This window comes from Rhineura floridana, chromosome 5 (assembly GCF_030035675.1).
Source record: "Rhineura floridana isolate rRhiFlo1 chromosome 5, rRhiFlo1.hap2, whole genome shotgun sequence".
Taxonomy (NCBI): domain Eukaryota; kingdom Metazoa; phylum Chordata; class Lepidosauria; order Squamata; family Rhineuridae; genus Rhineura; species Rhineura floridana.
This window is the reverse complement of record NC_084484.1, coordinates 147,885,713-147,912,029: the sequence shown is the minus strand read 5'-3', so window position 1 is coordinate 147,912,029 and position 26,317 is coordinate 147,885,713. Positions and strand designations below refer to the sequence as shown.

General features: G+C 43.5%; 1 protein-coding gene across 4 annotated transcripts in view; it reads right to left on the bottom strand.

Moving 5' to 3' along the window:
• The window catches only part of LOC133385416 (galactosylgalactosylxylosylprotein 3-beta-glucuronosyltransferase 1-like), a 94,896-nt gene that overhangs the window by 10,653 nt on the left and 57,926 nt on the right, over positions 1–26,317 (bottom strand). For 2 of the 4 annotated variants that reach the window (XM_061628386.1, XM_061628387.1), the window contains exons 4-7: positions 22,075–22,216; positions 20,475–21,010; positions 14,449–14,745; positions 10,015–10,121 (exon numbers count right to left, since the gene is read on the bottom strand). In XM_061628386.1, the coding sequence (XP_061484370.1) occupies positions 10,035–10,121; positions 14,449–14,745; positions 20,475–21,010; positions 22,075–22,186 (1,032 nt within the window). In that variant the 5' untranslated portion in view covers positions 22,187–22,216 and the 3' untranslated portion in view covers positions 10,015–10,034. Of the gene's footprint in view, positions 1–2,507; positions 2,595–10,014; positions 10,122–14,448; positions 14,746–20,474; positions 21,011–22,074; positions 22,306–26,317 lie in introns of those variants that run through there. The other 2 variants (XM_061628388.1, XM_061628389.1) reach the window with 2 other exon arrangements.

Below are 26,317 nucleotides of genomic sequence, written 5' to 3'. Positions count from 1 at the left end.
CAGTAAACTGAGTGAATCCTTGCAATATGGAGGCACTGTGGGTTGTTTCATCCCCAAGTTCGGATAATTGGTCAGTTGCCTGCTTTGGATGGGGTCTTACTCTCTCTGAAAGTGCAGGTCTGTAGTCTGAGAGTGCTCCTGGATCCATATTTGTTGCTAGAGGCCCAGGTGACCTCCATGGCTAGGAGTGCCTTTTACCAACTTCAGCTGATAAGACAGCTATGGCTGCTTCTGGACCGGGATAGCGTGACCACTGTGTTCATGAACTGGTAACCTCCAAGCTGGATTACTGTAATGTGCTCTATATACAGCTACCCTTGAGGTTGGCCCGGAAGCTGCAGCTGGTGCACACCGCCCAGAGAGCTATGCTAGTCGGGTGGTATAGAAATTCAACAAATAAAAATAAATAAATAAATAAAATGCAGCAGCAACACTGCTCACTGGGGCAGGGTATCGCCAACATGTCACCCCGCTGCTGAAAGAACTACACTGGCTACCTATTAGCTACCGGGCTATGTTTTAGTTTCTGATTTTCGTGTACAAAGCCCTATATAGCTTGGGACCAGGATACCTGAAATATCGTCTTACCCCTTATATACTCAGTCGATCACTCCACTCTGCAGGTGAGGGTCTTCTGCAGATATCATTTTATCAGAAGGTCCATTCCGCACAACATAGGAAGCAGACCTTTAGTGTAGTGTCACCTACCCTTTGGAATTGCCTGTTCAGCGTCTACTGAAGACCTTCCTCTTTCAAGAAGCCTTTTAAGTAGAGACCTTATCCCAGTCTGCGTCTGTGTTGGAATTGGTTTTTAATATGTTTTTAAAGCTTTTCTAAAAAAGATTTTTTTTAAAAGCATGTTTTTAAAAGTTTTTTTAAAAAAGATATTTTTAAAGAAGTGTTGCTTTAAGGATGTTTTGTTGTAATATATTTTAAAGTCTGTTTTTAAGATGTTTCAGAGTGTTTTAGTGCTTTTGTTTGTCGTCCAGGGCTCCTACTGGCAGGAAGGGTGGGATATAAATCTTATAAATAAATAAGTAAAATAAATCATGCGCTAAGTGAGGTCCCTTGCAGACTGGTGTTTGTGTGTGTATTCTGTAACATGTCATGGATGTATCTGACACTGTCATAGGCCGCCCATATTGAGAGAATTATGCCTTCTTGAAGCCTTTATGACTGATTTATAATCATATATATATGTAGAAAAGAATTGGAAAAGAAGCCGAAAAAGACAAGCTGTCAGTTAAAGGGTTCTTTTTTTCCTTTCAGCCGTTCTTGCTGTAATTCTGGGGCAATATTCCTAGTAAAATATCAACATATGAAAAGGAGTCTGGGCATTCAGCCAACAAACGTGTGTGTCTGTACAGAAGCGATTCAAGTAACTGCATCAGAATAACTTCAACATAAAGATAAAGCATCAAAGGTTAAAGTTAAAATGTAAGTTAAGAAGCAGAAACTAGAGTATAGTATGAAAATGAGCATGCAAAATCTAGATAGATACAAACAAAAGCTATACAAGACAGATAGCCCTAGAGATCAGGGTCAGTTGTCTCTGATACAGAAGAGAACATTTGTCTGAGTGTTGAGGTCCACACAATGATGGTGAAGTTATTCTACTCCTTTACAGTAGGGCCCCACTCATACAGCAGGGTATGTTGCGGACCCCCGCTGTAAAGCGAAAACTGCTGTAAAGTGGAACTCATTGAATAGAATGGCACTCAATGACCGAAAACCGCTGTAAAAGCGGAGCAAGCACCGTATGAGTGGGGCTTTAGTCTAATTGCGTGTAATTGAGACCGCTGTATTAGCAAATTGCTGTAAAGCGAAGCGCCGTAAAGCGGGGCCCTACTGTACTAATGTATGGTAATGTGATGTATGCTGCACCTTAAAATATATGTTAGTGTACATCCCCTGTGTATGTGCTGTGTAAGATCTCTGTTCTGGTATATGGCTATGTCCACTTGTAGCATAAGACCATACAGTATAGTAACTGATATATGTTTATAATAAATAGAAATGAATAAGAATTTCCATTGTTGATTTTCCATTAGTTATCTAAGATATCCCTAGACCTGAATAGGCTCTCAGGTGGAATCTCTGCCCAATTGGTTTGCCTGGTCAGACCTAACTGCTGACAAAAACTGTGGGAGCTTAGGTCACCACAAAGTTTATCATGTAAGTTATCTGGGTAGCTGCAAACCAAGGGGAGACGCAAGAATCTTCAATCTTGTGTGTACTTTAGCGTTCATCAGTTTATTAGAATGCACTTTGAATACCATTATGAAACTGGAGTAAAAAGCACCTCAAAAGGGTTTAATAGCATGATAGCAGTTACACAAGAACTGGAGTGAAGAAGGGACCTGCACTACAATCACCACAGGTACGCCAAGTGACAGAGGGCACTTCCAGACTGTTGCTACTTTGCAGGTAGGATTCAATAACATACCTGCAAATTTAGGTTGCACAATTAAAGTGGGTTTGGTGCTCTTGTGCAACAAACCTGCTCCACAAAAATTGGACTCACAGCAAGATAAGGCAGAATGCACTGGAAAGTGTGGGGTAACAATTCCTTGATGTGATGTCGTATAACTTCTCTGCAATCAAATCAGAATGAATGCTCAGTAAACAAGTTGTCTGGAAGTGACCAGAATTTGGATCCTAAAATAGACTAAGGAAGTTCGTAAAATATTTCCCAGCCCCTTTTCTCCCTTGCAGCCACCCATGCTAAACTAAACACTCGAAACACCCATGCAGATCTGAAAACCTCTCCGGAGGGTTTGAGGGCTCTTCTGAACAATGCAGATAGAGCCCAAGGAGCTGCTGGAGGGAGGAGGAAACAAAACTTTCCTTCTGTGAACTTCCGTAAGTTAACTTATCTTAGGATCCAAGCCCAAATTTGGGCAATCCCTCCTCCCCCAGTAGGCTCCCATGCCCCATTCCACATTGTTGAGTAGGACCTCCAACCCCCTGGAGAAACCTTTCAAGAGTTGAAGGTGGGAAGGGAGGACAGGAAACTTTCTTTCCATGAATGTCTTTATCTTAGGATGGCCTACAGTGCTGATTGACTCAGTTCAGTTCAGTTTTATTACGGTCATAGACCCATATAGGTATTGGATAAAATACAAAGAGCAACATTGTACAAAGGTAAAATGAATAAAAATATAAAACAAGTAAAGATTGGTTAATTAATAAGCATGAAAGTAAAACATAGGGATGAGAGACTCACATTATGTGTCAAACTTGTTTTGACGCTTATATTGAGCAACATAGAGAAATTTGGCCACCAACTCGGTTTGAGATCTGTTAGAACCACTCAGGAGGTAGATTATCAAACGTTCAGGGGGTAAATTGGGAAATTTCGTTATAAGTGGGGTGATATATTGGTACCGTTCCTGTTGATAAAAGGGACAGGTAAACAAGACATGGGCGAGGGTTTCCAGAGCATTCGTTTTACACGGGCAAAAACGTTGATCGTGTGGAATACCGTAGTATCTACCATCCATAAGTGCCGAGTCCAGACAATTAAATCTGGCTTTTGAGAAGGCGTGTCGGAATTTGGGTGTTGTTAGGTATTCAAGATATAAAGGATATTTTGACGGATTTAAAGGCAGTTTGTGATGTAGGGGAGAGCAAATTTTGAGGGCTGCAGTAGTAGAAATTTGTCGGTCTAAATCTTTGAGTCTGGTACGAATGGAGAGACTGGCTGACTTAGAATCTAATAGGGTTAACTGTTCTAAGGAGAAGCCTAATCGGGGGAGTTTTTCGTGATAGGATTTCATCCATGAGGAGAAATAAGGATCATCCGAAAGGGAAGTTAAGTACCCAGGGGGACAGTTATAGGAGAGTTTAATCCAATAGTTAAAGGCAATTGTCCAAGCTTGGCATTCAATCGATGGTACACATGCTTCCAATCTAAGGGCTGCATTCGGAACAGATCTTGGCAACCCAAAGATTTGCCTGAGAAAAATTGATAGAACAGCCTCTATGTGGGGTTTGTAAGCCAAGATCCATAAAGGGGCACCAAACAGTAATTGAGGGATAATCTTGGATTGAAAGACTTGTATTGCTGCAGGGATGTAGTGCCCACCTTTGATGTAAAAATAACGTAAGATGTTCTTGGATGTGGTACGAGCAGTACACACCGCCCCATGAATATGTGGGGCCCAGGAGAGGGTAGAATGGAAGAGAATGCCTAAGTATTTATAGGAGGAGACTTGAGCAATTTCTTGCCCTTTAATTGTCCAATGAGAGAGTTTACGACTCTTGGAGAAAGCTACAATTTTAGTTTTGTTATAATTGATAACTAAGTGATTTTCCAAACAGTAGGACATAAACACTTTCAGCAATCGTTTGAGGCCTACTTTGGAGTAGGATAGAAGGGCTGCGTCGTCCGCATAAAGCAGGACAGGGCATCTGTGCAGACCGATTCTGGGTGAGTGAAAATCTGGAGAAAGACAGTTGGATCTTAGATCATTCAGGAATAAGTTAAAGAGAAGGGGAGCCAGTACACAGCCTTGCCTAACCCCTTTCGTTGTGAAGATGGTATTGGTCAGTTCCCCGTTTCGGCCACAACGGACCCTAAGGGAAGTGTTCAGATGTAAGTTGTAGATAAGGAGCAATAGTCTTTTGTCCATTGTAGTATTTGCCATTTTTGACCAAAGGAATTCCCTGGAGATGGAATCAAAGGCGGATTTTAGATCTACAAAGGCTGTGTATAATCCGCTTCCCACCTGATTCCTGTATTTTTCTGCTAGGTGATATAAAACAATGCAGTGATCTAAGACAGAGCGTCCGCGTCTAAATCCTGTTTGTTCCCATCCTAGAATGTTCTCATCCTCAATCCAGGATGAGAGTTTATTTTTTAAGTAGCTGGTGTATAATTTCCCTGTAACTGAAAGGAGACTAATTGGGCGGTAGTTATTAGGGTCGTCTCTGGGACCTTTTTTATGGATAGGAATGATTATGGCTTCCCTCCAAGCTTGGGGAATTGAGCCCGTGTTGTTGGTAAGGGTAAATAGGTTGGCCAAAATAGGAGCCCACCAATCCTTGTGGTTCTTCAATAACTCAGGAGGTATATTGTCGATTCCTGGTGCTTTGGCAGATTTTAATTTAATAATTAAATCGGCTATTTCTTCCTGAGAAACAGGGGGCCATAATATTGTGTTTGAGAGGTCAAAGGTGAAAGGGTAATATGAAGAAGAATGCAAAGTATCATGTTGTATAATAGTATAATAATGTTCCCATATATGGGCAGGGATATTACATGGCGCAAAATAGGCAGGTCTCGTTATGCCTGAAATAATAGACCAGAAACCTTTAGAGTTTTTGGTTTTGGAGGCCAGCACTAGGGCTTTCCAGCCCTCCATTTGAGCTTGTCGTTTTTTGGTGGCTAGAATCGTCTTATATTTCTTTTTTGCTATGTAGTATTCCGGGGGGAGGTTGCTACTATTACGTTGTCGGTAGCATGTATATACCAGATTTAGTTCCTTTTTAGCGGTTCTGCACTCTTGATCAAACCAGATAGGCAAGCCCGCTCTGGGGTTTGCCCTGTTGTTATTCGAATTGGGAGCTAATATCAGATTTAGTGACTCTATCAAGGATTCATATGTGATTAGGGCTGTTGGGATATTTGAGGTATTTTTTAAGTGCTGCTGGATGAGTTTAGCAGGAGGTGAAGCGATAAATGCAGCTATCTTAGAAGCTATTAGTGGGGTCCAAGTTTGTCTTTTGTGTGTGAGTTGGGCTGTATTGGATCCCGGTTGATGTTTCATCGGTAATCTCATTCTCTCATTTAGCTGGATTGAAAAAGTTAGCGGGAGGTGATCGCTGTCAAGTCTCGTACCCACGGAAAAGTTAACAATAGCATATAATAGATGGTGAGGGATGATAACATAATCTATGACACTGCCACCTCTGCTGGATAAGAAGGTATATTCAGCACATGCATCCCATGGTTTTAGACCGTTAAGAATGTTAAGACTACGGTTTCCTATTAGACGAGTTAAGCATATGCCCGGGTAGTTTACCTTGTGGTCTTTAGAAGCCCTGTCAGGTAAATGAGCATATTGATCGTTATCCTCCCCACCCCACAATTTCGAGGCCATAAGGGTGTCATTATTAGGGCCCATTCTAGCATTGAAATCACCCATTATGATTAGGAAGGCTTTAGGATGACTTGCCTCCAACTTTGTTATATAAGCCTCTAATTCGTCCCATTTTTTATCAACTTCAGCCCTTGAGGTTAATGGAGGCATATAAACGTTAATTAATAACAATTCTAAAGTAGGCAAGGACAACAGAAGAGACACAGCAATGTTCGTACAAGGGGAGATATTGTACAGGTGTGCAGTCAAGGTGGTAGATATTAAGATTGCCAATCCGCCTTTGGCTCTGCCTTTACTGTCCCCATCAGGGGGATTGGCTGGAAGATCAACCGTATAGTAGCCATCGATGAGTAAAGAGTGTGTGTACCATGTCTCCTGTAAAAATATTATGTCATAATGGTGTAAATAAACAAGTAGTTCAGAATTGTTAAGCTTGTTGTTCCACCCTGCTATATTCCATGATATAATTTGCAGAGGCAGCTGGGTTAATGAAGGATTTCGATTACAACCTGGAGGGGATGGTGAAGGAGCAGTTGTGGGACCGCAAAGTAGTGATATTTTGTGGGTAGGGTGTCACTGTATTTCTTCTATGCGGTTTAGAGAGCCAGAAGGGTCTGCAAAAATTGCTCCGGATTTCTTGATGGGGATAGAATTCGATTTCTTCGTATTGAAAGGATTGGCTTTAGAATGTTCCTTAGCTGTGCAGGGAGAATTTGGCCGGAGTTCCGGAGGGCTCTCTGTGTCGTTCATAACTTTCAGTCGGAGGATTAGATTATGAAGATTATTGATTATCTGCGTACGTTCTGAGTTTGGAAGTTGAAAGTATAGCTCCTTGAGTTGTTGCTCCTCAGGATCCAGTTCATTCATTAACATCGATGGGGTGTGTGGCCGGGAAGAGGGGGCTTGTGTATTAACTTCCGATTGAGGGCTGCACTGTATAGAAGACACCGAGTTGTCATATGATGGAGTTGTCTGGATTTGCAAGATGGGCTCCTTGGAAGGTTGATGGAAGGATGTAACTAAAGGTATGGGGGGGGCAGAATTAACATAATATCTTTGAATTGTTAAGCCTAGGTCCATAAAATCCTCCCTTCTGTGATAGATCTGGTTGGCAAGTATTGACGAGTGCAAAGTGACTATCAGATGAGTATATTTAGTATCTATAGATATATTGATCAAGGACTTAATGTAGCTTGTGCTGTATAAAGGATGAAGCAGGCAGGCAAAACATTTGTCAAGAAAAGGGATACTTGGAAATGGAGGACATCTATCCAAATACCTTTGGTTATATGACAATACTAATTTGTCTGTTTGCAGAGCAAGGTTCCAGGGATGTCTCTGGGTATTGATTGTAAGAGTCTTTGTATTCTTATGTGGTGACATTCTCAGTTTGCTGAAATGTATATCGCAATTTGAAGGGTCTGGAATATCATTGTTTCCCCCAGGTTTTGAGTGGGCATCATTCTTTTGTAGACTGTTTGTATTGGTGAATTTAGAGTTGATCTGATATTGTTTCTTAAGAGTTGAGTTAGTAGTCTGAGAGTCGAGGAGCTTAAATAATGGCTTGAAGTTAAGTTTATTGCTTGGGGAAATTTTGGTGGCTTTGAGATTTTTTGATTTCTTAGATTTGGTCTTTTGTTTTTGTTTCTTGGCCGATAAAGGTTTTTTAGTTGATTTGTTGTTGTTATTCTTCACTTCAGATGTATCGCTTAAGTTTGAGTCCTTTTGCACCTTAGCATCTAACAGGGTTACCGGGGCTCTTTGCTCTGCCGACTCCTGAGAGAGGTGAGTGCAAAATGATTTCACCAGGGTGGTGAGTAGGCTGTTTGTTTCTGCAAGGAATTCTTTCACCAAAGTCAATTCCTCAAGCAGTTCTACTGGCCAACCGGAGTTGGAAATCATAGGTACCGAAGGGGGAGTAAAGGTTTGGATGTAAGGTGTTGGAGACAGTTCTGATAACGTAAATGATTGTCTTGGTGAATCATGAACTGAGTCAATGGTTATCATTTCAGTGTATGCGCTCTCAAGGTCTGTGTTTGACATACAATTAAAACCAGTGTCTTGTAGTTCATCTGCCAGGGATTTTGCAGCTACGGTTGCAGCATAAGCTTTGACTGAAAAAGGGTGTTCTAAAGTCCATTCATACGTCTGTAGGGAAGGAGGGTTAAGTGCCGGGTTGTTAGAAGAGCCTGTTGAAGTGTGCAGTGAATCCTGTGCATAAGGGAAGTAGTTCGTAATTTTTGTTTGCATTTTGCTCTTTGGACTAGCTCCCTCCATTGCCCCACTCACTGCTTATGCTGGTAATCACTTGTGGGCAGAAGCCGAAGAGCTTAGAGTGATTTATAGAGTCGTTTACAGTAACTAGTTCAAAGAACTGTTGAGGGATTGATGGGAGTTAAATGTCAGTGATCAAATTACACAGCATTCACAGCTTCGGCATTTTTTATGTAGAGACTGCTTCATTAGAGCCTTCGGCTGACGTTCGTGAGTAATGGCGATTTCTCCTTCTCCGCTTTAAAGCTTTCTTATCTTATCAAACGGAATGGAATAAAACTCACAAAGAGTGTACGACAGTTATAGATATTTCCTTTAAATCAACATGTATGATGGATCTCCAGAGTCAAGATAGTTTGTAAATCCCTTTGGCAAAAAGCTAAGCGAGCAAGGAATAGTTCTTACCGGAAGAAGATCTCAGCCGGATCCTCGCTGATTGACTCACCATGCTGATTGTCCCCATGGCATGGAGAGTTTCCATGCCAACAGAATCTGCCAATAGAAATGTCTGGTGGTTGCATGGAAAGCCTCCATATGATGAGGATGATAAACAGATACATAACTCTGAGCATCCTTATACCAAATCAGACTATTGATCTGTGTAGTTCAGTATTGCCTACCCTGACTGGCCAGATCTCAGGGAGGTATTTCCTAGTTCTGTGGGGATGCCAAGGATTGAATCTGGGATCTTTTATATGCAAAACATGTGGTCCATGGACAAGCAATTCCCCCTTAATTTAGCATTCAGCATATTATGGCCAATCTACACATGTCTAGCGGCCAACATGTTGGGATTATTCAAACATTCACCAGTGTTTTATTCATCAATATTATTTAATTCATCAGTGTTTTATTCAATAATATTGAGTAAGGATGTTACACTTTGAACTATCACTATCATTATGTCCCAACTTAGTGCCAGGATATCTGAAAAACTGGCTCCTCCCATATGAACCTGGCCATAAGTTGAGATCATCCTCAGAGGCTCTGTTACATATCCTACCACCAAAAGAAGTCCAGTTGATGGAAATGAGAGATGGGACCTTTTCTATGGTAGCATCCCAGCTTGGGGTAGAAATCCCTTCCGAAGGAGATGGGTCTTGCCCCATCCCTAATGGCATTTAGGCAGGCAGTGAAAATACAGTCTTCTTCTCTTTAGCTTTTACAAGTTTCTAACAGATTATTGGAGGCTTTCAGTTTTGCTCCTTTTGATTTTAAGGCTTTAGTTTTCATTTTTTACTTGATTGTGGCATTTTTAGTTTTGTTCTACTGCTTTTTGGGGATCGTTGTTAGGGTTGAAAAGTGGCATAAAAATGCTTTGTTATTGTTGTTATTAAAGGTCCAGAAGTGCATCTTGATGTTAGCCATATAGAACTACAGGCATAACAAACCCTTGGCACATTTGAGTGCCAAGGTGATTTAAGCCTATCCATTACTCACACCCTTGAACTGAGAAAGGAAAATCCTGTGTTGTGTGGACTTACCTAGCACATTGAAGATATTTAGAGTGAACAAAATTTCCCAACATTGCCAGGCTGAAATGTTCAAAGGTTGAATGTTCTACATCCTAAATACAAGTATTTTTAAAGAGCATTCACAAACCCGCAACAAAGTCCTGAAAAACATAAATACTTACCACATAAGATGATTTTCCTACTATACTTCCATCCTTGGGTCTGTGAATCCACGTTTGCCTTCATTAACCAATGTTGGCCTTTCAGTCCTTGTGTGCCAGACCAAGACCTACCAAGAGAATGGGCACCTTAGTAGAATTGCATAGCTGAGCCTGGAGGCATTGGCAAATATACGTGACAGCAATTGATAAAGCCACTGGAATGTATTAAGTGCCTGAACAAAAGTACCTCTAGAGCATGTATACATCACTAGGAGTCACAAACTTTGTTGGAAGGGCATGTTTACACAACTGTGCACTTTTGATTCTTTTTTTTAAGCATAGATGAAACAAAATATTGGAAACACACACGCACAAATCTGAACAACAATTAAGTAACAATCACTCCTACTAATGCGGAGTATTCCCTGAGTGCCAACCCCTTTGTAAGCAAAATGACACCATCTAAGCACAAGAGAGAGGTGTCAGCAGGCTTGGTGGAACCCTAATGTTTTCAGAAGCACAAATATATATAGGGGGAGGATCTAAAGATAAAACTCAAAACAGCCCAATGAAGACTGAGCATGCTTAGTAGCCACAGAATGTTGAGTCAGTTGGGGGAAAAAGAGGGAGGGAATGGAATTATAAGGCCTGCTGGATGCACGACTGGTGAATGCGAGGGGGAGGATATAGCAGTGCTCCCCTCCAAAATGCCACTGATCAGCTGGCAGTAGAGACTAGCTGAGAGAGAAAGCAAGGAGCACAGAGGGAGCAAGGAGGAGAGTGGAAGTTGGGTAGTTATCTTTATGTATGAAAGTATGTTGTTGTTGTTGTTATTCACCCTGAGGTCCCCGGATACAACAGCTTCAAACACATTAAAAACAACAACTTAGAATTGTAACATCACAAAAAATAAGATTGGTCCTTAAAATATACATTCCAGGTGTCAAAAGCGAGGGTAAAGAGTTGCGTCTTCAGCATTTGCTGAAAACTACATTGAAATTGCCAGATGCACCTCCGTGGGGAGGGAATTCCACAGCTTAGGGGCTGCCACAGAGACTGCCCTCTCAAGGTCACCCCATCCCACAAGCTTCTGAGGGTGGCGGAACTACCAAAAGGGCCCCCTCTGCTGATCTCAACACCTGAGAGGGTTTGTAGCGAAGGAGGCAATCTTTCAGATATTTTTATTTATTATTTATTTATTTTATTTATTATTTAATTGGCATCCCGCCCTTCCTCCCAGCAGGAGCCCAGGGCGGCAAACAAAGAGCTAAAAACACTTTCAAATATCATAAAAACAGATCTGAAAATACATTAAAACAAAACAGCGTTAAAAACATTTTTAAAAAACCTTTTAAAGGGGTTAGAAACATTATTAAAAACATATTAAGCAATTCTAACACAGACGCAGACTGAGATATGTCTCAACCTAAAAGGCTTGTTGAAAGAGGAAAGTCTTCAAAAGGCGTCGAAAAGATATGGCGCCTGCCTAATATTCAAAGGGAGGGAATTCCACAGGGTAGGTGCTGCCACACTAAAGGTCCGTTTCCTATATTGTGCAGAACGAATCTCCTGATAAGATGGTATCTGCAGGAGACCACCTGCAATGCAGTGATGGACTGGGTATATAAGGGGTAAGACAGTATTTCAGGTATCCTGGTCACGAGCTGTATAGGGCTTTGTACACCAAAACTAGAACCTTGAACTTGGCCCGGTAGCAAATAGGCAGCCAGTGCAATTCTTTCAGCAATGGGGTGACATGTTGGCGATACCCTGCCCCAGTCTTGCTGCTGCATTTTGCACCAGCTGCAGCTTCCGGACCAACCTCAAGGGCAGCCCCACATAGAGCGCATTACAGTAATCCAACCTGGAGGTTACCAGTGCGTGGACAACAGTGGTCAGGCTGTCCCGGTCCAGAAACGGCCGCAGCTGTCTCACCAGCTGAAGCTGGTAAAAGGCACTCCTAGCCACAGAGGTCACCTGGGCCTCTAGCGACAAAGATGGATCCAGGAGCAACCTCAGGCTATGGACCTGCTCTTTCAGAGGGAGTACAACCCCGTCCAAAGCAGGCAACTGACCAATTATCCGAACTCGGGAACCAGCAACCCACAGCGCTTCCGTCTTGCTAGGATTCAGACTCAGTTTATGGGCCCTCATCCAGCCCACCACCGAGTTCAGGCAGCGGTCCAAGACTTGCACGGCCTCTCTCGATTCAGATGTTACGGAGAAATAGAGCTGAGTATCATCAGCATACTGCTGACAACTCGCCTCAAATCTCTTGATGACTGCTCCCAAGGGCTTCATATAGATGTTAAACAGCATGGGGGACAAGATGGTACCCTGCAGCACCCCACAGCACAACTGCCAGGGGGCCGAAAGACAGTCACCCAATGTTATTATCTGAGAGCGACCCTGCAGATAGGATAGGAACCACTGTAAAACAGTGCCTCCAATACCCATCTCACCAAGTCGACCCAGAAGGATACCACGGTCAATGGTATCAAAAGCTGCTGAGAGATCAAGTAAGAATAACATGGTCGCACTCCTCCTGTCCTTCTCCCGATAAAGGTCATCCATCAGGGCGACCAAGGCCGATTCAGTCCCATAACCAGGCCAGAACCCAGACTGGGATGGGTCAAGATAATCTGTTTCATCCAAGAGTACTTGTAGTTGCTGTGCCACAACCCTCTGAATCACCTTCTCTAAGAAGGGGGTATTTGCAACCGGTCGGTAGTTGTCACAAACCAATGGGTCCAGGGTGGGCTTTTTCAAGAGTGGTCGGATCACTGCCTCTTTCAAGGCGGCTGGAACCACTCCCTCCCGCAATGATGCATTGACCACACCCTGGATCAGTCAGACCCCCTTGGCAAGGTTTAATAAGCCAAGAAGGACAAGGGTCGAGAGGACATGTTGCTGGCCGCATCATCGCAAGCACCTTGTCCACGTCATCAGGCCACATCAACTGAAACCGTTCCCAAGAAATTGCAGCAGACGTTGCACTGGACACCTCATTGCGGACTACAGTAGATGTGGATGGGGCATCAAGATATTTGGAACCAGATATTAGTTTAGGACCTTTAACATTAACGTGAATACCTTGAATTGGGCCCGGAAATAAACTGGCAACCAATGCAGCTGTTTTAAAACGGGTGGTATGAGATCTAAAAGCAGCCTCAGCCAGTAATCTCGCTGCTGCATTTTGGACCAGTTGAAGTTTCCAAGTAGTCTTTGCAGGCAGCCCCACATAGAGCACATTGCAATAATCCAATCTGGAAGTTACCAGAGTGTGGAGTACAGTGGCTAGTTAATTTCTGTCCAAAAGAGACAAGCCAGTTTGACAAGCTTGTAAAACCATTCTATACCAGCTTTCATCCAGAGAGTACCAAAGAGGTTTACAACCAAAAAAACTATATAAAAATAAAAGCATAAAACATATCCATAGAAACATACCTGCAAAACATTAACATTTATTATAGTAATTGGAGTTCAGAAAATGTTAATGACCTGAAATGCGTAAAGGTTTAAAACACACTGAAAACACTCAATGGTTGGTGCCTGCCTAATCTCTAAAGGGAGATCATTTCATTGCGGGGTGGGGAACAACCAATACGTTGGCTGTTGTTGACATTCAACACCTGGTTGATATCTGTAGATGCATAGTGGAAAGAGTTTTCTTCAAATAAGGTTTATCATCTTTCTGTCTCTCTCTCTCTCTCCTGGCCTTCCACTGTTGAACGTCATTTGGCTCACTACCATGAGTCATCAGGAGCTATGTGCTCTGCAGGGCATCATTTTTCAGGATAGCTACTCTCTGACTACCATGTTTTGATCTGGATTGTATAGGCTGTTTTATAAAGGGCTAATGTGAAGCTGGCCCTGCCACTAGAGCTGGGGTGGAGAATTTGTGACCCTGTGAAATTGGTCTAATTTCTGGTGGCCCCGATTTCTTGCAGACCAGAGAGATGTGGTGGTAAAGAGAGAAACAGAGTGATAAGCAGTCCTGTAGTGCTGCAAACTCTGTCCACTATTGGCCCTGGCTCTGCCCACCATCAGTTGTGGCTGACTGAATTTTCACTTTGGTCAGTGGCCCTTCATAGGAAAAGGGTTTCCCACCCATGATCTAGGGCTGGATGCTGAATTTTTGGTTGCTTTTTATGATTCTGTGATAGCCAAGATTCAGCTCCAAATATGCCAAATAGAGAAGATGTGAAGGAAGGAGGTACATTTGCTCTGCTTTTCTATCAGTGCCAGACTTTAGGACTTTTTTTTTAAATCAACAAATCCCATGGCACCCATCAGTAGATTTACCCCATTGCATTCCTGGCGGAAGTACCAAGATAAGGAGCAATTTAAGATGCAAATAATCCGGAGTCAGAGCTTCAGTACTGAAGGTGTGTGTGTTTACATATGTGGATGGTGGGGGAAAGGCTGTTGTGCAGTCATTCTAGCCATGCTGACCTTTGTGCAGTTGGCAGCTTTGGGCTCCAATCCATCCATCGTTATCAGATCCTTCAGTAAACTTGTTTCTTGGTAACCTCCTTTCACTCCATCCAGCTTGAAAGTGGCCTGAGGCTTCTCCAGAATCAATCTGATGCTGACGGCAAAGCCAGCCATGTCAATGGCAAAGGGCCGGTTAGGGTCAAATACAGTCTTCCAGCCCACCACTTTGCCTGCTGGGCTCACTTTTGGGGACTCGTATCTGAGACCACCAACAAAGGCAACTGGCCATACGGACACCTTCTTTGTGTAGCGCATCTGCTTGTCAGAAAGAAAATGAAATTGTAACGACAGTTTTAGTAAACGCTTGAGTGTGCTTTTCCTGGGCTTTTTCCTATTTCTCTTCTATGTACCCACACCGCTGTTCCCCAACATAAGAACAGCCTGCTGGATTAGGCCATCTAGTCCCACAACCTGTTCTCACAGTGGCCAGCCAGATGCCCGTGAGTAGCTCACAAGCAAGAACTAAGCGCAAGAGCACATAAGAACATAAGAAGAGCCTGCTGGATCAGGCCAGTGGCCCATCTAGTCCAGCATCCTGTTCTCACAGTGGCCTACCAGGTGCCTGGGGGAAGCCCGCAAGCAGGACCCGAGTGCAAGAACACTCTTCCCTCCTGAGGCTTCCGGCAACTGGTTTTCAGAAGCATGCTGCCTCTGACTAGGGTGGCAGAGCACAGCCATCATGGCTAGTAGCCATTGATAGCCCTGTCCTCCATGAATTTGTCTAATCTTCTTTTAAAGCCATCCAAGCTGGTGGCCATTACTGCATCTTGTGGGAGCAAATTCCATAGTTTAACTATGCGCTGAGTAAAGAAGTACTTCCTTTTGTCTGTCCTGAATCTTCCAACATTCAGCTTCTTTGAATGTCCACGAGTTCTAGTATTATGAGAGAGGGAGAAGAACTTTTCTCTATCCACTTTCTCAATGCCATGCATAATTTTATACACTTCTATCATGTCTCCTCTGACCCGCCTTTTCTCTAAACTAAAAAGCCCCAAATGCTGCAACCTTTCCTCGTAAGGGAGTCGCTCCATCCCCTTGATCATTCTGGTTGCCCTCTTCTGAACCTTTTCCAACTCTATAATATCCTTTCTGAGATGAGGCGACCAGAACTGTACACAGTATTCCAAATGCGGCCGCACCATAGATTTATACAACGGCATTATGATATCGGCTGTTTTATTTTCAATACCTTTCCTAATTATTGCTAGCATGGAATTTGCCTTTTTCACAGCTGCCGCACACTGGGTTGATATTTTCATCGTGCTGTCCACCACAACCCCGAGGTCTCTCTCCTGGTCGGTCACTGCCAGTTCAGACCCCATGAGCGTATATGTGAAATTAAGATTTTTTGCTCCAATATGCATAATTTTACACTTGTTTATATTGAATTGCATTTGCCATTTTTCCGCCCATTCACTCAGTTTGGAGAGATCTTTTTGGAGCTCTTCGCAATCCCTTTTTGTTTTAACAACCCTGAACAATTTAGTGTCGTCAGCAAACTTGGCCACTTCACTGCTCACTCCTAATTCTAGGTCATTAATGAACAAGTTGAAAAGTACAGGTCCCAATACCGATCCTTGAGGGACTCCACTTTCTACAGCCCTCCATTGGGAGAACTGTCCGTTGATTCCTACTCTCTGCTTTCTGCTTCTTAACCAATTCCTTATCCACAAGAGGACCTCTCCTCTTATTCCATGACTGCTAAGCTTCCTCAGAAGCCTTTGGTGAGGTACCTTGTCAAACGCTTTTTGAAAGTCTAAGTACACTATGTCCACTGGATCACCTCTATCTATATGCTTGTTGACACTCTCAAAGAATTCTAATAGGTTACTGAGACAGGACTTTCCCTTGCAGAAGCCATGCTGGCTCTGCTTCAGCAAGGCTTGTTCTTCTATGTGCTTAGTTAATCTAGCTTTAATAATACTTTCTACCAGTTTTCCAGGGACAGAAGTTAAGCTAACTGGCCTGTAATTTCCGGGATCCCCTCTGGATCCCTTTTTGAAGATTGGCGTTACATTTGCCACTTTCCAGTCCTCAGGCACGGAGGAGGACCCGAGGGACAAGTTACATATTTTAGTTAGCAGATCAGCAATTTCACCTTTGAGTTCTTTGAGAACTCTCGGGTGGATGCCATCCGGGCCCGGTGATTTGTCAGTTTTTATATTGTCCATTAAGCTTAGAACTTCCTCTCTCGTTACCACTATTTGTCTTAGTTCCTCAGAATCCCTTCCTGCAAATGTTAGTTGAGGTTCAGGGATCTGCCTGATATCTTCCACTGTGAAGACAGATGCAAAGAATTCATTTAGCTTCTCTGCAATCTCCTTATTGTTCTTTAGTACACCTTTGACTCCCTTATCATCCAAGGGTCCAATCGTCTCCCTAGATGGTCTCCTGCTTTGAATGTATTTATAGAATTTTTTGTTGTTGGTTTTTATGTTCTTAGCAATGTGCTCCTCAAATTCTTTTTTAGCATCCCTTATTGTCTTCTTGCATTTCTTTTGCCAGAGTTTGTGTTCTTTTTTATTTTCTTCATTTGGACAAAACTTCCATTTTCTGAAGGAAGACTTTTTGCCTCTAAGAGCTTCCTTGACTTTGCTCGTTAACCATGCTGGCATCTTCTTGGCCCTGGTGGTACCTTTCCTGATCTGCGGTATGCACTCCAGTTGAGCTTCTAATATAGTGTTTTTAAACCACTTCCAAGCATTTTCGAGTGATGTGACCCTCTGGACTTTGTTTTTCAGCTTTCTTTTTACCAATCCCCTCATTTTTGTGAAGTTTCCTCTTTTGAAGTCAAATGTGACCGTGTTGGATTTTCTTGGCAATTGGCCAGTTACATGTATGTTTAATTTAATAGCACTGTGGTCACTGCTCCCAATCGGTTCAACAACACTTACATCTCGCACCAGGTCCCGGTCCCCACTGAGGATTAAGTCCAGGGTTGCCGTCCCTCTGGTCGGTTCCATGACCAACTGATCTAGGGAATAGTCATTTAGAATATCTAGAAACTTTGCTTCTTTGTCATGACTGGAACACATATGCAGCCAGTCTATGTCCGGGTAGTTGAAGTCACCCATTACTACCACATTTCCTAGTTTGGATGCTTCCTCAATTTCATATCTCATCTCCAGGTCTCCCTGAGCATTTTGATCAGGGGGACGATAGATCGTTCCCAGTATTAAGTCCCTCCTGGGGCACGGTATCACCACCCACAACGATTCTGTGGAGGAGTCTGCCTCTTTTGGGGTTTCAAGCTTGCTGGATTCAATGCCTTCTTTCACGTATAGAGCGACTCCGCCACCAATACGTCCTGCCCTGTCCTTCCGATATAGTTTATATCCAGGGATAACCGTATCCCACTGGTTTTCTCCATTCCACCAGGTCTCCGTTATGCTCACTATATCAATGCTCTTCTCTAAGACCAAGCACTCCAGTTCTCCCATCTTGGTTCGGAGGCTCCTAGCATTAGCGTACAGGCACTTGTAAGCAGTGTCTCTCTTCAAGTGTCTTTGGCACTTGTGGTTAGGCCTGTGGTAATTTTGCTCTTCTGAATTTATACCCTGTGCCCCTGCTCTCACAATGCCTACTTCTAGGCCTACCCCTTTTAAAATTTCATCATTTCTTTGGTTTTTATCCCAGGGGGGAGGTTATTCCGAACCGGACCTTTCTCAGCTCCTGTCAGGTTTCCCCCCTCAGTCAGTTTAAAAGCTGCTCTGCCACCTTTTTAATTTTAAGTGCCAGCAGTCTGGTTCCATTCTGGTTCAAGTGGAGCCCGTCCCTTTTGTACAGGCCCGGCTTGTCCCAAAATGTTCCCCAGTGCCTAACAAATCCGAACCCTTCCACCCGACACCAGCGTCTCATCCACGCATTGAGACTGCGAAGCTGGGCCTGTCTGGCTGGTCCTGCGCGTGGAACTGGTAGCATTTCAGAGAAAGCCACCTTGGAGGTCCTGGCTTTCAGCATCCTACCTAGCAACCTAAATTTTGCTTCCAGGACCTCACGGCTGCATTTCCTCATGTCGTTGGTGCCAACGTGCACCACGACCACTGACTCCTTCCCAGCACTGTCTAACAAACTATCTAAACGACGGGCGATATCCGCAACCTTCGCACCAGGCAGGCAAAACACCTTGCGGTCTACACGCCCATCACACACCCCACTGTCTATGTTCCTAATGATCGAATCACCCACTACAAGGATCCCTCCACCCCCTGGAGATATATCCTCGGCATGAGAGGATAGCTGCTCATCCCCCAAGGAATGGGTCCCTTCTAAGGGATCATTTCCCTCTTCCTCAGCTGGATGCTCTCCTTCCCCGAGACCATCGTTCTCCATGATAGCAGGAGAGCTATCATTGTTGGAGTGGGACACAGCTATAACGTCCCTGAAGGCCTCCTCCACACACCTCTCTGCCTTTCTCAGCTTTTCCAGGTCCGCCACCTTGGCCTCAAGGAAATGAAGTCGTTCCCGGAGAGCCAGGAGCTCATTGCACCGAGAGCACACCCACGACTTCTGTCCAACAGGCAGATAGTCGTACATGCTGCAGGTTTTGCAAAACACTGGAAAGCCCCCACACCCCTGCTGGCTTCTTACCTGCATAGTTTTGTTTAAGGTTTATTACGTTAATGGGTTGGAGACTGCGGTTTAGTTGAGGTCAGGGAACAGACGGGCAGAGTGGGGGGCCCTGGCCTCCTCGCCCTGCTGCCGAATTCACTCTGCTGCTCAACTCGCCTTGATGCTTTGTCAGCTGGGGCTCCCTCTAGCTCGTGGAGCAGGCTCCCTCGCTAGGGTGCTCTGACTTTATATGTGTGGCTGGTTCCTCCCAGCTACTGCTGCCAGCCAATGATGTGTTACTTGAGGCTGATGGCTATCAGCTGGGGCTTAACTCTTTAGTATTCTCTCAGGCTTCCTTCCTTCCTGAGCGAGGGGCGAGGCTGTTTAAGCTTTTGGCTGCTTTTAATCTAATCAAGGGGCTGCGCCTTCCAGGCAAGTCTTTTGTGTTTGTTGTTTTCCCACCTAGAACAGCCTGACCTTTCTTTAACCTAGGGAAACAGAGCTTGTGGTTGTGTTTCAGGAAGGCTGAAGCTGCCCTTTTTAGCAAGGACTGAGCTGACTCTCTCCCTGTATGTGTCGGTGGAATTTCCTTTTCCCCCTTCTCTCCGACTGGAATTTAGCCTTGTTTACAGTGTCCCCTGAAGCTTTCCTGCTAGGGTGGTGTTGAAAACTAGCTTTCTATGGGCTTCCTTCTCCTAGGATCTGTCTCCTAAGATATAGGTTCTTTCAGGATTTGGCTCCTAGCTCAGGGTGACCTTGGGCTGCCCTTATTACTTATTGCTCTGAGTTGTTTTACTTCAATTAAATAATGGAATAAATGGGAGCTACTTACCCTCCTACCCTCCCCTCCTGAGGTTTCCAGCAATCAATATTGGGACCTGTGGGTTTTTTTTACTTAGGTTACAGTATTTGGGGCTTGTTAGTTTAGAAAAAAGGCGAGTAAGAGGTGACACGATAGAAGTGTACAAAATTATGTGTGGCATGGAGGAAGTGGATGGAAAAAAGTTTTTTTCTCTCTCACACATAATGTTAGAACTTGGGGACATCCAGCGAAGCTGAATGTTGGAATACTCAGGATGGATAAAATAAAGTACTTCTTCACACAGCGCATGGAATTGCTCCCACAAGAGGCAGTGATGGCCACCAACTTGGATGGCTTTAAAAGAGGATTAGACAATTTAATGGAGAAGAAGGCTAACAATGGCTACTAGCCAAGATGGCTATGCTCTGCCTCCAGAGTTGGAGGCAGTATGCTTCTGAATACCAGTTGCTGGAACCCGTAGTTGGGCGGAGGATAGTGTTATGCTCAGATACTGCTTGCAGGCTTTCCTTGGGCATCTGGTTGGCCACTGTAAGAACAGGATTGTGGACTAGATGGGCCACTGGCCTGATCCAGTAGGCTCTTCTTATGTTCTTAATCTTGAGTCTTATACCTCTTCGAAGAGCTCCAGGCTGTAGGTGTTATCGTCATCAGCAAAGTACACTACACCTTCCGGTGGTGGCGCGTTGCTGAAACTTTCCCTCAACCAATGTAGTCCCAGATTCCTCTGGAATGTTCCCCTCGGAGTGTGAGATGGGATCCAGGACAGGCCAACTTTCAGGCTCTTAGGAGTCTCAATGTTCAGGTGAGTAAAATTGATCCCTGCCTTCTCCAGCAGATTGGACACTAAGTTGGTCCTTCTGGGTGAGTCCTCCACCACCACCCAATGGAGGTTCTGCACATGGAGGAAAGTGTTGGCCAGTCGGGTAAGTTCAGCCTTCTGCACTGGCCGAGTGTAGGTAGGTGTGATCACAAATATGGCAGGCAGAGTGTCTGACCATGGGGGAGGCCTGGAGTACACGTAGCTCCGAATTATTTTTGAAGCTGTTCCAACGGCCAGCTGCCGAGCACATGATAAGAGCCCATCCTCCCTCACTAGTGATGTGCTATTGAAGAGAGATTTGGCTGTCACATTTTCATCTGTTTCCTCTAAGGCAAAACAAAGACAGAGAATAAAGCATAAAACATCCACTGCAATACCTTTCTTGTAAGTTTACATGGAGACCTTTCACATTCTCCATTGCATTTTAATTCTGTTTGTGATATTTAAATTTTGATCAGCTTTTTTTTAAGCACCAAAGAAACAATAGGCTTTTGAACAGAGAGCACCAAAGAAAGCAGGAGTGATGCTTGTATCAAACCCAAATATTATTTGTAAAAGAGAGTTTGCAAACATGAATTCTAGAGTTGCAACCCTCAACAGTGGGCTTTGCATGCACACACTTGAATATGGGGTGAATTCCCTTCCACTGGTACACTGTGTAATCATTTTGAATACTTTGTATGAGAGAAGGATATTCTGAGAGCTGATATTTAAAAAATGACTGTTGTCAGGTTGCAACCCAGAGAATGCTAGTTACTTTTAACTTTCCTGCTGCTGTGGGAGATGTTTCTGCCTCTGAAACCCCCACCTAGCTTCTTAGGTCCCCCAACTTCTAAAGCAAGGATAGATGTTGTTGAACTCCCATCAGCACCAGCCAGCATAGCCAATGGTCAGATTATGGGAGTTGCAGTCCAACCACATCTGGAAGTCTTCAGGTTTCTCATCTCTGTTCTAAAGCAAAAACAGGGATTCTGTCTTCCCCCACTTTGTGTGTGGGGGGGTGAGGACAGGATTTAGGGCAAAACTGAGTTCTCTGGTGTTGATTGTGTCACCCATGGCAGGGGATAGATAAAGGTAATACAATAACAGTTCTGGGTTGTAACTTGGTAAAGCTATATAGTAGGAATGAGGAACCTGTGGGCCCTCTGGACTCCAACTCCTATCACCATCAAACAGCTTGGCCAGTGGTCAAGGACAATAGAGGCTGTAGTCCAGCAACATCTGGAAGATTACAGGTTCCTAATCTCTGCTATTTACCGACTGTGTTAGCAATGATGTTTCCTTTCTGAATCTTGTACTACTGTACTTTGTTCCCTCCCTCCCACCTCCGATAAGGTTGCTATGGAAAAAAATGCAGAGACTTTTGTAATGCTGGGCCTTGTGCACTTACTTCTCAGAAGGCTGAGGTAGCGGGTGGTTGGGTACTGATGCCACAATGTTAAAAGAAGGCCCCATGGCAAAACAATCAGAAGTGTGGTGAGAAGGTTGCGTCTCCTTAGCATGCTGCAGAGAACCAGTGCCCAGGCATCTCCCTACATTCCAGAACAAAGCAAGGGGTGGGTTATAAAAGTGAGAGAGGCACAGCAGATGGCGAGACAGAGTCACCAGTGGTTTGGGTGGTGGTGGAGTCTAAGAACATAAAGCCCTGCTGGATCAGGCCAAAGGTCCATGTGGTCCAGCATCCTGTTCTCATAGTGGGCAACTGGATGCCTGTAGGAAGCCCCCAAGCAGGACCTGAGTCCGACAATTCAGTGTAAAATAAGGCTACAGTTTGGTCTAATTCTCATAGAACTTGGTTCTGTGAAGTGATGATTTCACTTGTCCTCATCCTGCACATGAGCAGTTCCTCATTTGTCCCTTGAAGTAGTAAACTCATATTTGTAGTCCAGACTAAACCTGGTTGTTGTACTTTACTTGTGATTTCTCATCATGGTAAGGGGTGCATGGACTCAGGTGGGTCCTATCCATTGGCCAAAGAAGGAGCAGCTGCAGGGAGTTTACATCTCCTACCCCTGCCAGAAAGAACAGTCTCCAATGGGATTACAGAATCCCTTGGATTTCCCCTCAGGCTGCTAGGAGGCTGCACCTCTTACCTTCCAGGAAGAGCATTTAGGGCTCATCTACACAGGGTTTTACTGTGTGTCTGGTGCTACTTGCATCCCCTTTTAATTCACGTGGTTCACATGACATTACTGGCAAACATAAGCAATCACACAGTTTCCCCCTGTACTAACCCAATCCTCTGATTATGTGAAAAGGGAAGGAAAAAATGTCTTCACTTCGTATTTCTAGGGCTTGCAGATGCTTTGCTCCAATACTTTTAGGTGGGTGTGTCAATCGTTCCCCTCTCCACGTTCCCCTCTTTCTCCCTTCTTTCATTTCATTTCCTGTGGGCTGAAGAGAAACTTCCACTGCTTTCTCCTGGTCTGCAAGGCCTTTTTATGTTGCTGCAAGTGGTGCCTTTATTTTCTTCCCCCCCCTTAACTTGTGCGCAAAAGCATAACAGTGCCTAAACAAAGATTTGCATTTTAGCTGTATTGTACCAGTGAAAATACAAATAATCGTACTTCCAGGTTGTTTTTTAAAATGAAACTTACTGGTAGAACAAACTACCAGTAAGTTTCATTAAAAAAAACACAACCCGGAAGTGCGATAAATTAGAGGGCATGGTCTTTAGGAAACTGTGTGATTGATGCTTCTCCTTAACTGTGACTAGAAAACACTGTGTTTGTAGCTGGCATTGAGCCCTTACTGTGGGCGGTGCAAACAGAAAACAGAGGTAAAAACAGCGTCTTTAGCACGAAGTTATGCTCCCATGTGGATAAGCCCAAAGGCATGGTAAAGACCACCCTGGACCCATCCATTGACTGATAAGGCGCAGCACTTCCAATGCTCTCTTCCCCTTCGCTCCTCATTCCTTTTGTATCATGTCTATTAGATTGTGAGCCTGGCAGCAGGCACTGTCTTATCTTTTCACATGTGTACAATGTTTAGAAAATTTTAGACAATTTATAATAATGTTCAATAATGATGACAATGTGGCTAGGTCTAAGAAGTTGCAGGTAAACATTTTATTTTGTGAAATTCTAGTGCTTAGATAAAGTTTGCTTTTTGCAAAACCACTGCTGAATTTTCTGCTATAATCGGCCTGAAACTTGAGACAGCCACTCACACGGAATGGTCAACTGTCTCATTCAGCTCTCTAGGGTAGTGGTTCTCAAACTTTTTTGGTTCGTGGCGCACTGTAAAACATATAAAAATTTTCTGGCGCACTTCGTGTACAAAATTAAAAATATATTAATATATTTTAAACTATGAATAAAAATAACAAACTATAGAAAACTATTACTTACCCTATACAAATGGGTTTCTTCTCATTTTTAAAATATACTTTCATAATATTTGAGGCACACCTAGCCACCTCTTAGGGCTTGAGAATCACTGCTCTAGGGCATTCATTCTATAATGAAATACTTGGGAATTGTTTCAGCAGTTAGCCCCAATCTCCAACAATTGCCTTAACATTTTCCCCCAGCTCACTCTGAGACCAGAAGTGAGCTCATCATGGATATTAGGAATGTACATGAGATTCACACAATCCCTACTTTGGAAAGATTCTTGTCCGAACCAAAATGGGATCTCTCCAAAGTGCCCTGAAGTGAAGCAGGGGCAACCGAAGAGATTCAGGATACTTTGCATATTCAGACATGGGGGAAAAGTAAAAGCAAAACATTTCCCCCCAAGTTTGCCGTATAAGGAAAACTCTATAGAGGTGAGGGAAAGCTCTTTTGTGACTAACATGTCTAGTTTCTAATCAGAGGGAATTATTTTACCAGGGTTCTCCAATCAATAATGTATCACCTCGATCTGAACTGGTCTGTTTGGTGCACTTTGCTAGTTCTGGAAGTGGTGCTTCTTTGGAAAATGCTGGACTTTCAAGTCCTTCTGCCTCTGTGCCAGACGCCTCACACATCCGTGCCTGTCAAATCAGCTTTGCACTTAGTTTCTGTTATTTTTGGTGTCAACTGATCAGAACACAAGCCTAAAACTGTTTTTTTTCATTCATCAGAAGTTTATAGCCCCTCCAGCTATCCTTCTGATATTTTGCAGGTTACGTTCCTTGGGTCATCTTTTCAGTGTATACCATTTTCATACTATAATTGTTGCCTACAAAACAGCAGGAAGGGAAATGAATCCCTTTTAGTTCTCCTCAAAAATCAACTTTAAAAGATGCCCAGTGCAAAAGCCCTGCATCAGTCCTCCTGAAATTTGGCAGATTTCTTACCTAAGGACACCTCTCTGATATATTATTTTCATACAAATTGCCCACAATACAATAAGGAAGGTTTCAACCTTTTAGCTTTGGGAAAACTCAGAAAATAAACTTGGATTAGCACTTTTTTATGTAAGAAAGGCTAGCTCCTTGAGTATTCTTAGAAGGCTTTTTGAAATGTCTTTGCTAATTACAACTACCATTATTGTGCTTTCTATCCATATTCTATGTAATTTGCTTCATATTTAATGCCCATACAATACCTGTCAGAATACACAGATACATGTTTTTGTAAATTTTTTTATTGCAGATTTTTCATGATATACATTGTACAATACACAGTCTGTACATTCCCATAAATGTTGAGTCTTACAAATCTTACACATTCTGGTTATTGTCAGCAACTTCTTTACTTAGCTGCTGGGGTATGAGAACTTATCCATACAAAACACACTGTGACAAGTTGCCAGGGAGTAAATGTTTAAAACTATGGTGCTTATGCTGTGAGCACACTAGTCACCAGAACAAAGCATTTCCATTAGTCGCAACTGGAGTAGGAACAGACTGATCTGCCGATCAGTTGCGAAATCACTTTGAAACAATCTTTTAAAAAATGCATTCAAGCTGTTCCCACCAGATTTTACAGTAAATAGAGGCAGGGTTTGACTAGCGTCGGGTGCCCTCATTTTCAGAAGACGGAAATGGAGATACACTGGAATTGGCACAATAGTGAGTGTATTTCTACCCTTAAGTTAGGGGAACAGGTTTGACTCCCCACCCTACACAGTCCTTTAAGTGTAAAAAGTAAACCACTGCCACCCCTTTATCGATGAATAATTGAAAACATGTTTAATAATCATGTACACTTATGGTTTTATCCTTAGTTCTGAGCAGTGCTTTTGGGGTAAAAAAAAAAATGAGGTGCCAGTACTCATACCTTGATAAAAGTGCTGTGAGTGCCAGCACAAAATGGTTACTGTGGGCCGCAAAAAAGAGATGCTGGTACTCCATACCAATGAGCACTGTCACAAAAAAAGCCCTGGTTCTGAGTAAAAATGCCAAGATAGTACAGGTAATTGCCTAAATTAAATATTTCAGGGACCCAGTATTTGGAGATATGAACATCTACTGCTTCCATCACTTTTCTCAAAAGTTTTATCAAGGGTTATCGGGAAGTGTGTTACTCACCCTGAACCTCCAAGAAACCAGATGGTCAGCAGCAGACGGCATGGTGGGGCTGCAGCAGTGACCTCCCAACAGGTGAGTTGCAGTTCTTTCCGGGAGGGAGAGGGGCAAGGCAGTAGGGAGGTTGGTTCCATGCAAATGCACTGGCAGAGCTAGTCCAGCCCGCCTGCTGGAG